Here is a 15,610-nt window from a genome sequence, read left to right as displayed (position 1 = left end):
AGAATAAGGCAGAGATGTCAGACAGAAAAAAAGGAGAGATAACACTGCATTCATTTACACAAACGTGCCCCTGAGTTCCCCATCAAGAAGAGAAAGTATCTGCGCAAGAGGGCAGAATGTCAGAAGTGCTCCTGCCCTTCACAACGTGTGTGGCCCTGATCCTCTATTTCCCACTTAAGTAACTCCCTTAGTTAACTCTGAATTGAACTTCTTTGGATTTGAGTTACTGCCTAAGTGAGGGAGGTCATAAGCAATAAAACAATGTCAAAGTGCTCTATTTCCATAATTACTTGTTCATTTTGAGGGCAGTTAAACAAAGACTCAAATATATCCCAAGCTGAAAATCAGTTTGAACTGTTACGTTTTACTCAAACCAAAATTGGATCCCAATTGTTAAAGTTCTGCTGAACTGCGATGCAAAGTGAGCTGGAACAATTTCTGTTATACATAAACCCAAAATCAGAACTGAATCAAAAAGCACACTGGTTTGACTCCCTGTAATTGAAGAAAGAGTCTATTATCATGTAATTTAGAAAGTCTGATATCAATGCAAAACAACTAAGAAAATCTTAATATGTAATTTTTAGTAGAAGGGGGAAAGAACACAGAAAATGAACGGGACAAAAATAAGAAAGCCCTGTTCAAACATGTATTATTGTGCTTCTGTTTCTTTCTTGACTTTATTTTTTGGTGGGGGGAGGAAGACAGTGTCCAAGTTTCACAATATCTAACGAACTGAAAGATATACACTCTTTTACATACGATCTCAATATCAAATCCCCAGATTTCCATAGCATGATTTTGGGAGAGCAGGTTAGCACTGGGGACCTTATGGTCAGTGAACATTACAAAGCTTAAGGTCATTTGAATTCTAGGTCCAAACATTATGGTTTGGTGTTATCTTTTCTAAATTTTGAACACTTAAGCTGTTTTATAATTGAAACAGGAAGTCAAATAAAACACAGTGTAGGATTGTAGGTTGAAAGCCTGCTATTCGTGATGTAGGCTCAAAAAGGAGGAAAAAAGAAAGGGTAAAAGAAAAGATTAAATGACTTCAGAGTTAGTGTTGCCATTACACTTTGAACTCAACTAGGTTTTAACTACTGGTTGCAGCACTTTTTGGTAACTCAGCAAGAATTCTAGATCCCTGTGAGCTTTAATAAGCAGAGGCCAAGATTATAGCATGGATCAGGAAAGGTGGAGAAAGAAGGAAAAAGAGGATGACAGTTTAAGGGCTTGGATCCAACCAGCCCTTACAGGTGTGGGTAAGTTCAACCTGCCTGAGGGCAGGTCACTATGCTGGGAGATCCGTGAGTCTCGGCACAGAGTTAAAGGCAAATATAGCAGCTAACTACGAGCAGCAATGTAGCTCTAAAAGCTGGTAGTGCAGCAACATTTGTACTAAAGGAATAGGGCAGGTGATCAAGACAGGAAAAGCCATAAAAGCAGTATTTCAGTGCATCAGAAAAATAATTAGGGAGCCTGAATCTACACATCTAAAAATGCCCAGGCATACATAAGAGAAGAGCAGATGGTTATCCTCCCATCAAATAACAGTTATTGTATTTTTGCACACTGTTTTCTTTATAATCATTCCTGTTTTGAGGCTGTTTGCAGGATTCAATCTTCTATCTGTTCAGTAAAGATCTGGGGGGGGTTGTGGTAGTTTCAGAGCCCTGTAAACAGCGACAGCCTGGAAATCAGAACTGCTACAGGATTAGTGTTCCAGTTTTGGTCTTAATCACTGCCACAATGTGCCAAAAGGCGTCACAACCTTAAGGCAAATAAAGGCACTGCAATGCTACATTGTCAGCCCCAACAGTGCCTGCAGAATGAGGTGCCCTGCTCCCTGCTGAGGAAGAGCATGGTGGCCCACAACTGCCCAGCCCAGCAAGCAGGGAGGATGGCACCATCACACTGCAGCTGATTATTGCTATCAGTAACAAATCACTGGAAAATCCCATTGTGCGTTTAAGGCCTTAAAAAAATGGCAGAAGTTGTTCCACAAAATGGTATTCTCAAAACTTTATTGTCAGACCTTTAAAAATCTCCTCCTGACTCTCACACTCCAGTTTATTTACTATATTACAAAGCTTTACTGTTTTCCACTCAATTATCAAATACAATTGTTTTTTTCTGTGTAAAAGGCTAATATAACTCCTACTTCCGTTACATCAGCATGATCACGTTTCTAAACTACACTGTCTCAAACGGTTCCTTCCTGCAGTTCTCATAACAGACAAGGAGAAACAGCAGACAAGGACTTCAGGTATCTGAATAAAGCATCTACCTATGTCCAGCGTCATAGTCCCAGAATTCTGTGCATTGGGATTGCAGATGTTTGACTTGCCAGAACAGTGAGATTTTAGCACTGGATTTTGTAAAACAGAATTGATAAATGCAGGACCTAACATGAGACACAAAAATTATCAATTAGATTTCTAGTGAAATCTAACAAAAAATCATCCAATTTCCTCTGGTTGAAAGAAAAACTTAACTTTCACATCTTATTCACATGAATGAATATACTGAAAAGGTAAGTACTTCAACAAATAATCATGCAAAAACGCCACAGAGGAACACAGATCTGTTCAGTCTTTAAGCTTGATTGAACACAAGAACATTCCCCAAATTGTGTGAAGCCAACCTATTCTCTGCAAGTCCTTTCTTATCCAAATGAACATCTGAGAATATCAGATGTTTCCAATCAGCAAGTGAAAGCTTTAACAAGCATTTGGTCTGTCCACAGCTGCCACAGAAACTTTACTTGTTTTTCTGAGAGTCATTATAATTAATGCCTCTCATTTTTCTGGTGAAGCAGCTCTTATGTAAGTAAGATGTAAGTAAGTCTCTAGTGAAGTCTTCCTCTTTTCCCAGCTACCATGTTCTTCATCTGATATGTATCTGCAGGTGTCTGTGATCCCATGTGCATGAATGGAGGGAAATGTGTAAGCCCAAATGTCTGTGACTGCCCATCCGGCTGGAAGGGAAAGCACTGTAATAAACGTAAGCATCTCTGCTGCCCATCTAACAGATTATTGTTTATTACTTAAGCCAGTCATCATCTATTGTAAACTTCTTTTAATATTAGAAAGTAATATAGAAAATAGATTTTGTTTTGCTATTTCAGCAGTTTGAAGAAAAACAATTTTAAGTACGGGTAACACAAAATGCTATAAATATTTGATACTTGCAAAGGAAAAAAGTGTGTGTAGGAGAACCCCAGTTCTGCTTCATGCAACTGTCTGTTTTACATATTTTTATGGAAATTCATTTGTATAGTATTAAACTTGAAGTATTGATTTTATGTTTAACATAAATAACATTTTGTTATATTTTATAAATAAATGTCATATATTTCAAAACACAAAACTATTTAAAGCCTGCTATAAAGCCTTCCAAATTGATATACTGCCAAGGTCATCAGATATATTTTGGTGCATAATTTTGAGAATGTGTTCTTACTCCATAACTCTACCATATCTGCCTACAGTTTACATAAAAATATAATTAAAATCCTCTCATCCTAAAATATTTTCAAGGAGCATTTTTCCTTACGTGGCTATATATTACCATGATGTTGACAGATAAAATGGATAAATTTATAATCAAGATGACATACTATATATAAACTGGATTAAAATATTGGCTTTTTACCCTTTGGGTCTTGGTGGTAAATACAGTTTCAGATTTGGTGTTTGGAATCATAATTTTAGTAACTTCTTAAATTCTGCAGGAAGTCTGTGTCTCTCACGCATATACACAAAAGCATGCATTTACTCTTTCAGAATCTCTGAACGAATAATATATACAATAAGCATACCAAACTCTACTATGATTCTATTTATTTAGAACATATAACACATATGCATATAAGACATATGAATGTATCATATATAGGTGGAGAACATTCTTAGCTCATAATGAGCTGGGCATCAGAAATAGCAAAGCTGCTATTGGTAAGTAGCTACTGGTAAGCAGACAGTTATCAGTGACACAATTCTTAAGGATAAGTAAATACCAAAACACCTAAACATTAATTATCTAATGAACAGAACACATTCATTTATTTGGAAATCAGCTATATGAACTAAAACTTAGCATGTTCACGTGCCACTCTTTAAGATAGATCTTGAAAGCCTGGATGCTTTGTGTACATCTTCTCATGTGTCTCATGTCAATCTGTTCAGCAGTTTGCCTGCAGAAATGTCGGAACGGTGGAGAATGCATAGGTCCAAACATCTGCGAGTGCTCTGAAGGATGGATAGGAATGCTGTGCCAGACTCGTAAGTGCTGCTTTAAGTACTACCGTTTCGTAGCCACACAGACTGCACCAGACACATTTACACATTGTATTTTCTACTCTGTCTATATTATGCATAGAAGTCAACTATAAAATGATTAGCACCTAAACTCTACTACTTATTTGTCAAAACTATCTTATGCTGTGACTGAAACTATTACTTTCAAAGACATTTCTGGACTCAACGTGAGCAAGAGAAAGAGAACTGAGTCATCTTTTGCTTTGGCAGATGCTGAGTTTGGCTTGTCAGACAAAATTAGTAGTCTTTAAACTCTGACTTCAAAGCAAAGTAAGAAAGAGAGGTCAGAGACAAAAGGAAACGGATTATCCTATTCTGCATGTCCAACTGGAATTACGCACAGAAAGTAACAATACGCACTTGCTAACTGAAGGGCCTGATGCTGTAAATGCTATGCATTCAAACTGACCGCTGAGATGGGTGGAAGTATTTGCATTGGGGGGGTGGGGGGACTGGAAGGCCTGCAATAGGAAGAGACCCATTACTGCCTGTTACATACAGGGTCACTTCAGTTTGTGGATGTTCCTAACTTCAGACTAAAATGGCATGAGGAAAATATCAAGACATTATCCTCCTCACACTCACAGGGAGCATCACTACTTATGGAAACCTTTTTGTGAGTTAAATCCCTACGGTTGTGTAATTGTTTCTTGTGCCAGCTGTCTTCTAGTTCAAACTTTGTAATGTTTAAAGGTATTTATTAGTTGATGATATATTCTTGATTCACTTTATTAAAGAAAGAAATTGTGCTCATTCCTGTGAAAGGCAAGTAAGGCTTACTATCATTAGCAATTTCTGCTGTCCTATGCAAGCACACAAGCCTAGGCAATTTTTCATATATCTATTTAATCAGGCCCTTTGAAACTTTGCTCCAAATCTGTCCACTTGACATATGCTCTGTTTCTACTATTTCTTCCAGTGTTTTCACTGTAGTGGACAATTTAATCAGCTTTTGTCCAAAAAGAGCTGGCTGAAACTCCTAGGTCTCACCATAAACTCAAATAATCACCAAGTAGTTGGGATTTCACTATTTTTTTTAATAGACAGAGAGAAAACTAGTGCCAGAGAGCAGGTGATTGGTTCTTATAATGTTGCTCTAGGGTATTCAGAGTGAGGCAGGGAGGAAGCAGTGAAAACATCCTCTTCATCATCCTCACAGATGTTAGGTATAAAGGAAGTTTTTCACAGAAGTGTAACCCATGAAAGCAGGTCTGTGTTTTTACATTTTAACATGGGATTCTATTCAGCCAAATCCAGAATTCAATTAAAAATATATATTTATCTGACTAAACATTATGAGCTGAGTGCCGCATTTGTCCAAAGAATTGCTCACTTTAGTCACTGCTCTGGCACTGCTGAGCAGGCTGCTAGCAGCAGTAGAGAGGCCTGTAACGAACCGCTGGTTACCAGAGCATCCTTTGTTCTTACTCCCGTATTGCTCTGCCCTGCTTTCTATCTCCAGGCACCACACAAACAGGAGGCCAAATCCATGCAATCTGCCAGAAACAGCGGCATTCTAGCATGGAGGCATTTGGCAATCACACCGTTCCTCTTCACAAATTGCTTTGTCCAAAAATTTCAGTCTCCAAGCTTTCTCTGTGCTCTGCATCCTCCTTCTGCTTGTGTGTGTATGATCAAATTCTATTCTTGGTTAGAGCATCCACAGCAAGGCTATATTCCAGACTCGCACCACTTTAACTACAGACTTTGGCTGTTAACAATACAGCAAAATGTTCACATTAAAGCATACGAAATTAACAGCAACATGTTATTCAAGACAGTACAATTATGTATTTCTAAATAATTTCAGCCTTATAGTGCAAAATATATTAGTTTCATTCCACAAGTGAAAATCCAGATAACTTTTCCCAGCAATCACTGTACCTTCTCCACTGGGGGTGGTTTGTTTCTTTGGGGTTTTTTTCAGGGGTAGGAGGAGGTTAGATAAGCCCAGCTTCATCCTCTGTTTGCAGTCTATTCACTCAAGCAGCTTCCCTTATCAAGATGGAAGAGAGGATAATGCAGATACAGGTTTCATCCATACACAGTGAACCCCATTTTTTCCTCATTAACTTCCTAATGCACATGTAGTAGGGTGACCAAACTGAAGGATCTACAAAAAACTCCTACAATTTTCCAGACACTTCTCAGAAGGAAAAAAAGTCGCTTCTCAGCAGCTGCAACAAGATAGCTAGGAAGAGTAGGCCATTAGACCAAGAAAAAGGACAATGGACAAATATCGAAAATTCATCTTGGACATCTCCTCTGATTTATCTGTGGTCACTGAGAGGTCACTGACCACCCCAGTCAGTTCAGTGTCTAACCCAAGGCCCATACCTACATTGACTGTTGAAGTAGATGTTCAGAGGCAACAGTAGATATAGCTGCCACAACAAAATCTTCTCAGTCTTCTCTAAAACTAGATAATGCAAAACATGATGTTCTCTGGTTTTAGGTCTCGAATAATTAATTTAAATACTTTCAAGTGCAAATAATGACTCCCTATATTTCCGGCCAGCTTTCACCAGAGAAGAAGGAAATAGATCCATACCACAAGTGATAGTCCAAAATGCTTCAACCTTTCAGTAGGCATCCCAGCTGACATTAAGTTAGTGCAGATTTTCAGTTCTGTTGTATTGAAGATTAGCACTGTCCAAATCGGAGTGATTTTATCTCTGAAGGATTTTAAAAATGCTTCAGAGGACAACACTGGACTCTGTTACCAGATGTAGACACCATAGGTGTCTTTTACCTAATGGATAGAGGAGCTTTTATCTAATGTAGAACAGTTCAGATGCATTTTGGAGATGCAATAATACAAGCAAAAATTTTGCTTCTTTTGAAATGATGTGCAATGAAATTGCATTTCAATTTAAAGCAGTGAATTTTGAATTTCTTAGCACTACAATCAGTCAAAGCCAAAATGACACTCCAGTGATGTCTGTGCAAGCTATCTGTCTTCCAGTTTCACCAGTCTCTGGCTACCATTACACTGCAAAATTTGGCAAGGGTAAAAGAGACTTTTAATTAACATTGTTTCAGGAGTAATGTATAAAACAATAGTCCTCTTCTATCAGACTGTAAATAAAGAGGTCAATCAACAGAACAGTTTTCTTCCCCACTCATCTGCAACTGAACAGAAAAGCTTCTGAAAGAGAATCAATAAAATAGGTCATTTGTCCCAACAAATAAGGTATATGGTGGGATACACACATTAATAAATAACTATGACTTTGATTGTCATAGTTTAAGGATTAATTGTAAAATTTCAGACTATATTGCAAATTTTGTGAAATTACCTTTTGGGAAGACAGGTTAAAAGTTACGTTGTTTGAAATTTTCAGCACGCCTTAACTACAGAAAGTAACAGCTTCATAGATTAGGCCGTATCTGTTTCCATTACAAGATTTTTTCTATCTGACTCTGTCTTTGGCTTTCATTACAGCAGCACGGATGTTCTAAAAATTCCCTCCTCGAAAACACAGAAACAGTATCATAGGATCACCATGTTTTGTCATTAGTGATTTCCTACCAATTTTAGATTAGATACCCATTCTAAAGCTCCATTCCTGCGGCTTCTCTCTACCTCCTGCTGTGTTAACTCACATCTCTCTTTTTCTTGAGCTAGAAAAGAAACATTAGACCAAAGTGCTGAAGACCTGATTCTGCAGTCTGATTCCCTTGACAGATTTAGCTAAAGCATAACCCCAAGTAAAGTCAGAAGGCTTCTGGCCAGGGATGTAAGTCTGTTGTTAAGGATCAGAATGCCAGATCAAGGTATAATTCTAATAATTAATTATAAAGTATAAGAAGGGTATAGTTGTGAAGGATCTTCATCATTAAAATTCATGCTGCTATCTTCTGTTCTAATCTTATTGAACACATACTGGCTTCTCATTTGCCCTTCAGAATATCTTCGCTTTATTTGCATGTTATAAGTGTCAAGCTTATAGCCTTACAATTTTCTCAACATTCCTGCTCATACTCTCTCTCTGTCTTGAACATCTCAGACAGGCTTGCTTCTAGGTTTCTTATGTAACCCTTTCAATCCTTAAAAAAAAGAAAAAACTAAAAAAGATTGTCACTTGCATGCAAATTATATTTCTGCTCTTTTAACACTCAGGGATAAATCTCTTTTTGTAATGGGCATTTATTGATTATAATTTTAATATAAGCTTAGCTTATTAAATGACTTTCTTTGCTGAATCTGTACAGGATAATGCATACATAGTCTGTGTCATTTTTAGCATTTAATGGTTTAGCATCCCTTGTAAATACATTTATAAAATATTCATTTCAATTTCAGCTACATTATTATCATCTGTGATTTCAATCCCAATTTTCTTCCAAAATGTTTTTAACTTTTCTCCTGAGCTCATTTTTCTGAGCACTACGGCAGGAAGCAGTGGGTAGAGAAAGTGAGACAAGCAGTTTACCAGAGGGTAAAGGAGGAGGAAACCTTTTCCCCTTTTTTTCTTTGTTGGCATCACCTGAGAATCAAAGAAACCACAGATGGAAAAAAAAAAAAAAAGTAACTAATCTAAAATCCATTCTGTCAATGCATAGCAGACCACTCCTAGCTGCTACAGGAGTCTCCAGAAGAATCCATCTCTCTGTTTTTACCTGTTCTTATTTAATTCACTACCAAACAAAAAGGAGAATCAATTTCCATTTTTCCCCCACCCAAGTTAGTTTCTAATGATCTCTAGTAATACTATACACAGTTCTCTCTCTTCTAGGACAAAAGCTTATTATACAGCAGAACAAAATTTGGGCGAGTATAAGGAGTCTCTTCTGCTAACAATGTGCTCACTAGCATCAGGTGGTAAATGTTTTTTTTCCAATGCATCAAACTCAGATTTTTCCAGTCAGAAATTTGAATTCTTTCAAAGTTTATGAAGAAGCCAAAGAAGCAGTTGGCAGATGATTAGCATGCTGTTCTAGATTGCACATGACTTCATTCCTCCTCTCCCCCATCCACACCAGGGATTCAAACACGGGCCTCCCCCTCCCAGAGGAATGACTTATTCGGAGGTTAACAGCTGGCCAGTCTGGGTCTTAGGGAGTGTTTTGCAACAGAAACCTAAGAAAAGCAGGTTAGCTTCTGAAAATCTTGTTTCAACAAAACAGCATTTCTTACCTTTAAAAAAACAGCAGAAATATATCAACTAGCTCTTATACTAAGAAGGCAAGTCACTAGCTCAAGGTCACGAGTCTGGCAGCAGATAACCATCTGATGCACCTGTGTTTGAAAAAAGAGTACCTGAAGTTTATCAGCATGTCCAGGTCTCTGCATGTTTTTGTTCCAGACATGGTAAGGGTCAGTAGTTTTGAAACAGGATAAACCCTCACTAGCTGACTCATAAGAGTAGTGGTTTGCCAGGGAGTTTACATCCCCTCATTTTTAAGACACGTAGATTGCCAGTGAGTCTGGTTCTTCACCTCTCTGTCCCTTAGCTATCAGGCTTGAGCTTAAGTATACATACTTAGATTTTAATATTCTTTCATATGGTAGAATCAATACCCCCTCTATGAGGGTTAGCAGTCATGATAAGCTGGTAGGGTTGGCAATACATTTTCAATAACATGGTAGACAAAAAGCATTAAAAAATTCCAAATGATGCTTAAATAAGCATAGAGATAGGAATCATTATGGCAAAATGACAGCTTGCCTCTGGCCTTCCAAGATCACTACAACAATTATTATGACTTTCCTCTGAAAATTACATTTGAATGGCCTAGGATCCCACAACGGGCTGTCTGAAGAAGTCACTGGCCTATCTCTTCTGTCTCTGAGACTTCAGATCATAATGTGAAGAATTTATCTAAGTTTTTATCTATATCAGAATCAGAATCTGAGACTAACCAACTGAAATTCTGGAAGTTGCTCCTTCATCCCTTCAATGTGTTGAAGTTTATTTTCCGTGGAAAAATCTCTTGTAGTGATATATCACAGTGTTTCAAATCTAATGGTTTATTTTGCTTAGATACAATAATGGAAGAGATGGTATACTTTTATTTTCAAATCTATCTTAATGGTGCATGGTAAGAGACCTCCTATATACTTCTGCCAGACAAGAAAATATAAGAATCCACCTGTTCATTCACATATGACTGATTTTGAAGCCATTGAGTTTGACTCTTGGTAACTAGGAAACAATATTCTGGCAGTATTTATAGAAAGTTTAACTCATGAGATCTAATTAAAATAATATGACATGTGTGTTCTTCTTGATTTGATGCCCTATGAATTAGCTGTTCTCTTTCCTCTATGCCAAAACAATGTCATAAGAATACAAACTGCTAATGAGAATGAAAAACTGGCTAAGATTCGAGCAATTCAACTGATTACTTTTTGTAGCTTTAAAAAAAAAAAGGACATTGATTCTTTTATTAGCAGAATATCTTCAAATGGATGGGCCTCTATAAGTACACTGGTATTGTAAATAACATTAAAAAAAATTTGTTGGTTCCTTTTTACTTAGAATGAATAGCCCATTACTGATTATGTAGGACCATGAAATTACATGTCCTTTTGCCCTGGTTTCCAGAGATGTAAAGTACACAATTCATGAAAATCTCCCTTTTATTTATTGTGATACCATCGCTTTCGGGAGTGCATATTTAACATATCTTTTCATCTCAGTAAAGAAAGGATCTTTTAACAGCTCTTATTTTATTTCAATTGGAACAAAATAAAACCAATTTTGGCACAAATCTGGCCAACTATCACTGCCCAGAATGTATCTTGGCTTTCAAAACTAGGCTATATACAGATCCATTTCCTACTGAGCTGAGGTTATTACTTTGGCACAGTCTTCTCTTTTCCCATCATTTAGAAGAGGACAAGAAGAAAAGAAGAAAATTCTAAACATAACAGACACATAAGCATGAAAAAGTCTATGGTAAACAACTTTTAAGACATAAATATTTTTACTAATTATCCTTTCTTCCATCATATGAATGTACAGAGTCATAACATATTTTGTCACATCATATTCGAAAGCATCTGCGTATTTCCATTCTAATTATGAACCTTACAATAAGTGTATTTCTAAACAACTTTATCTTTCATTTGTAGCACTTTGTGAGCAAAAATGTCTGTTTGGAAGCAGGTGCATAAGACCAAATGTCTGTGCTTGCAGAAGTGGCTATACTGGTTCAACATGTGGAAAAAAGGTAAGGTATGGTCCAGAAACACTGTATTCTTCTAGTAAGAGGGACAAGAATAACTGAATGTAACTAAAATAGTTTACAGGAAAATGGATTAGAGTCTTGTTAACCTTATGAAAGATGTCAATAAGGTTACAAAATAGTTTAAAGGAAGTTTAGTTTCTGCTAAACTGCTAATCTAACACTGTATCCATGTTCTGTATAAAATCTTCCCTTATGGAACAGTTTAATACCTCAAGTATAAAACCCACAAAAGTTGTGTCTACTCTGAGAGTTAGGGTCAGCCTTAATACATTCCTCCTTTCCAAACCCACTAATCATCTGCACAGTAAACCCCATAAAAAAAGCCCTGGCTGCAGTCCAGCCCAAGCCTGGAAGCCTTTCTGAATTGCAAGCCCAATCCTACCATATACCATACCATCCCTACCATATACCCCCTCTCCCATTTTATATCCCCGCCACTCTCCTAACTGATCCTCTTGTTTGCAATATGAAATTGCAGGCCTTGCACCCAGGAAGCCTGCCAGCAGCAAACACGCTTGGTCATTCCTTCCCACTCCAATTCTCTATGCCCCACTACACACAGAGAGCCCACTCATCTTGCTGAGCTTGACCTCAAAGTCTGCGTTAAACATCACTGCAGACATATCCAAAAGTGCAAAACACCAAAACAGTTCCTCTGATCAGAGAAGTATCTGCCTCTCTCCTCCAAGTAACTGTGCTAGAAGCTCCTTTCCAGATGAATTCTCCTAGCCCCTTTTAGGAGTCGCTGCTCCATTACCAAGTAGGTGTTCCCACACATGCTCCAACAGAGCTAACTGGAACTAAATCGCCTGTGCCCTTCCAAGGTGAATGACAGGCAAAAATAAGTGGCACATCTCCTGCCATATATCTTCTTGCTCTGACAGCTGTTCTTCTTGCCTTAGGAACAATTATTCTTTTCTTCCAGGCCAGGCATTGAGCTAAGCACAAACTGAAGCGCAGTTCACACAAACTTTTTTTTAATACAAATTTGAGAAGCACTGATTTGGGCAAAGAATATCCTCATCTGCCCCCTAAAAAACACTCAGCTATGTCCCACTACCAGAATGGTAGTCACGGCAAGGTTATAGTAACGGAGCACATCTGACTGCTGTGCTTAACCTAGAACCTCAGTAATGTCCAGATTCTCCCCCACACCTCGGCACTAAGACAAAACCTTTCTTCTGTCTTGCCTGCTGCACCTGAGCCTTGTATAGTGCTATTAACTTGAATTCCCACCTCTGTTTTGAGGACTGCTTTATTTCATCACACCCTGTTTCTCAGACAGTCTTCTCACTTCCACAGTCACAAACACTACAAACATTTTCTATATTTGCCATGGTGAAGGGGTACATTCTTAAGACACAGCATCTTCCTTTAGCTCAAACAGTACTCCACACGGATGGGCAGGTTGCCCTGTCATTTATCTGTACTCAAAGGCTGAGAAAAAAACCAACACCTTTTCATTTCTATTACATAATGCACTGAGAGAAACCATGAAAATCTATTCAGATAGTCATTCTATTCTGTTAATGATAATTAGATTTTAATATCAAAATTAAAGTCCTATATGGATTTTCTTAACAAGTACATTCTCATATTTAATTACAGCTCCTATATCAATAGTGAAATACAGCAGATGTAGATAAGATGAGTAAGTGCTGCAATTTTCTATATATAAAAAAATCTATTAAATAGGTTGGCTGTAGCCTAGGAAAATATGCTGTGTATTTTCTCAAATAATTAATAGAAGAAGTCCAAATGGAAACAAGAATAAGTGAAGATAAACTAGAATTATTGTTTACAGGTGTTTATATTCAGAGGACTTTCTCTTTGTAGACTGAGAGATGCCCTTTTTGGTATACCGGACCAAGATTATCAGGTTTGCTTTAGAGCATTATTCCAGCTGTGAATGGGTGAAGTATGGTATTTGTCAGTTCACAAATGAAGTGGAACTTTGTTGCACTTCACAGAAAATATGAAATCAAATACCAGGCTTCCTTTTTCACATGAATAAACTATTACACAGTAAATCAGTCCTGAAAGAAAAAGAAAGTAGAAGAAGACTTTGCATATTACATATGTCCAAAATGCCAAACTATCAATGATACATACAAACACATGGGTCTCTATCTTTCAGTTTTTAAGATTGTTTGAAGCACCCTCCAGTTTCATAACTGATATACTGATTGGTTGCACTTGTACGAAAGTATATTGCTTTGATGTGAAGATGGAAAGGTTCTGAATAAAAGAGAATTAACAGGTTTCCTTCAATCTGTGAGCCTTGCTTAGAGCTAGAATTAAAGTTAGTACTAAAAATGGTAGATTTAGTGGCATCTAGTTTAAATTACACAGCTTATATTATGGCATAGGAAACCAATTGAGTGAAGAAGATAAGTAATTGTTTCCCCCTCCAAAAAGTCAAAATTTTAAGAGATATTAATAAACAGAAGCTCATTTACTAGCGTGGACTAAAATAAATTGTAAGCATAAGAATTTATACTTATATTATTGCAGAAATGTTGGGATGATAGGCCTCCCAACAGTTAATTTATGAGACGGGATCAGGTATAAGTAAACAATATGAATAGGCTTTAATCAGTTTCTTCTGCAAACCTGTCAATTGTGGAAATTTCACAATATATTTAGGTAATTTGTTCATGCACTTGACTACATTGCTAGGGCACATTTTTGTTTTTCCATAACACCTAATATAAAGCTAATCTGTTGCAAGTAAACCTGATGCTGCCTGGGACAACTTTGGTGGATACAGAGAAAAGGTTTTGCAGTCCTTTTAGTAACACAATTTTACATATCGGAAGAAAATTACAATGTCCCCTCCTTGATTTTCTCTCATTTTCCCAAACAAAACAAACCAAGTGTTAAACCTTTTATTCTATTGGCTTTCTCTGAACTCTCTCCAGCTTGTCGCTATCCTTCTTAAAGCGCGATGCTGTAGCTGAATGCCAGTGCTGACTAGTGCAGAACAACTGCCTCCCCGTATGGCTTCTGCGTCTCTTGTTAATACACTTGCAGAAGAGATTTACATTTTTCTGCTACAGCACTGTAACCAACTCAGTCTCTTCCACAGTACTGATGCCGTAATAGTTATTTCTCATTTGGTATTTGTGTAGTTGACTTCTCCTTTGTAAACACTGCCTTTATTGTCTTTATTTAATTTTGTCTTATGCATTTCAAACTGTTTCACCCATTTATCAAGAAGATTTTTAATTCTAAGCCTGCTTGCACTGCCTCCAAGTGCGACATCATTCAAAAATATGATGTCCCATTGCCTAAGACATTAATGAAAGTAGTGAATAGTAGAAAAATCGGGGCCTTTGGGTACCCATCTTGACAAGAGACTATTGATAAAATAATTTTTTGAGAATGGTTTCTCAAACAGATATGCCTCCCTATTTCATCTAAAATATACCTACTGTCGCGATTGCCTGGAGCATGTCAAAAGTCTCCCTAAAGAAAAAAATATATCTGTTGGTGGATACTGAATGGTTGTTTCTTATTACCTCAGTATGCTTGAGGGGCTTATAAATTGATTATTAATTTGTGTCAGCATCTTTCCAGATACCAACCTGGGCTGATCAATTTGTCTTACTTCTCCTTTTTTCTCATTTAAAGATATGTACTATGTTTACAGGAACTACTTATATCTTTCAGGAGTTCTCAAAGCTAATTACTGCTGGTTTAGAAACTGCTCCTTTAAGTATGCTGGCACAAATTCCATGAGGCCCTGGATTAGCTGCTTCACATGAAGGCCCTCTTATACACTAGGTCTTTCCATATGGGAAGCTAATGCAGAACAGCTGACAGACCATAAATTCAAATCCTAGTTTATTGCACAGTCATTTCACCTTGCAAACAGGCCTTAAATCTGCCTTTTCTGAATCTAAACATTCAATTCTTTCCCTACTTTTCCTTGCATTCCTGTTTCCTTGTTAATTCTAATCTTGTTAAACCTTTGGTCATATTTAACCTTTCTGTGAAGACTGAAGAAAAGCCATGGAACAAGTTAGCTTTGCCTGTGTCATCTGCAATTTTCTCTCCCTGTTAGATTTACCACTATGTTTTGCTATGGG

At 37.3% G+C, this 15,610-nt stretch overlaps 1 protein-coding gene across 1 annotated transcript in view; it reads left to right on the top strand.

Moving 5' to 3' along the window:
- LOC112977071 (von Willebrand factor D and EGF domain-containing protein-like) overlaps positions 1–15,260 on the top strand; it is a 183,625-nt gene extending 168,365 nt beyond the window's left edge. The window contains exons 26-29 of the mRNA XM_026088975.1: positions 2,911–3,006; positions 4,191–4,286; positions 11,404–11,501; positions 15,153–15,260. Coding sequence (XP_025944760.1) covers positions 2,911–3,006; positions 4,191–4,286; positions 11,404–11,501; positions 15,153–15,260 — 398 coding nt within the window. The remainder of the gene's footprint in view (positions 1–2,910; positions 3,007–4,190; positions 4,287–11,403; positions 11,502–15,152) is intronic.
- The last annotated feature ends 350 nt before the right edge of the window (positions 15,261–15,610 follow it).

This window comes from Apteryx rowi, unplaced genomic scaffold (assembly GCF_003343035.1).
Source record: "Apteryx rowi isolate R43461 unplaced genomic scaffold, aptRow1 scaffold_8, whole genome shotgun sequence".
In the NCBI taxonomy this organism is placed as follows: Eukaryota; Metazoa; Chordata; class Aves; order Apterygiformes; family Apterygidae; genus Apteryx; species Apteryx rowi.
Note: the sequence above shows the minus strand (reverse complement) of the source record. Positions and strands in the feature narration are given on the sequence as shown.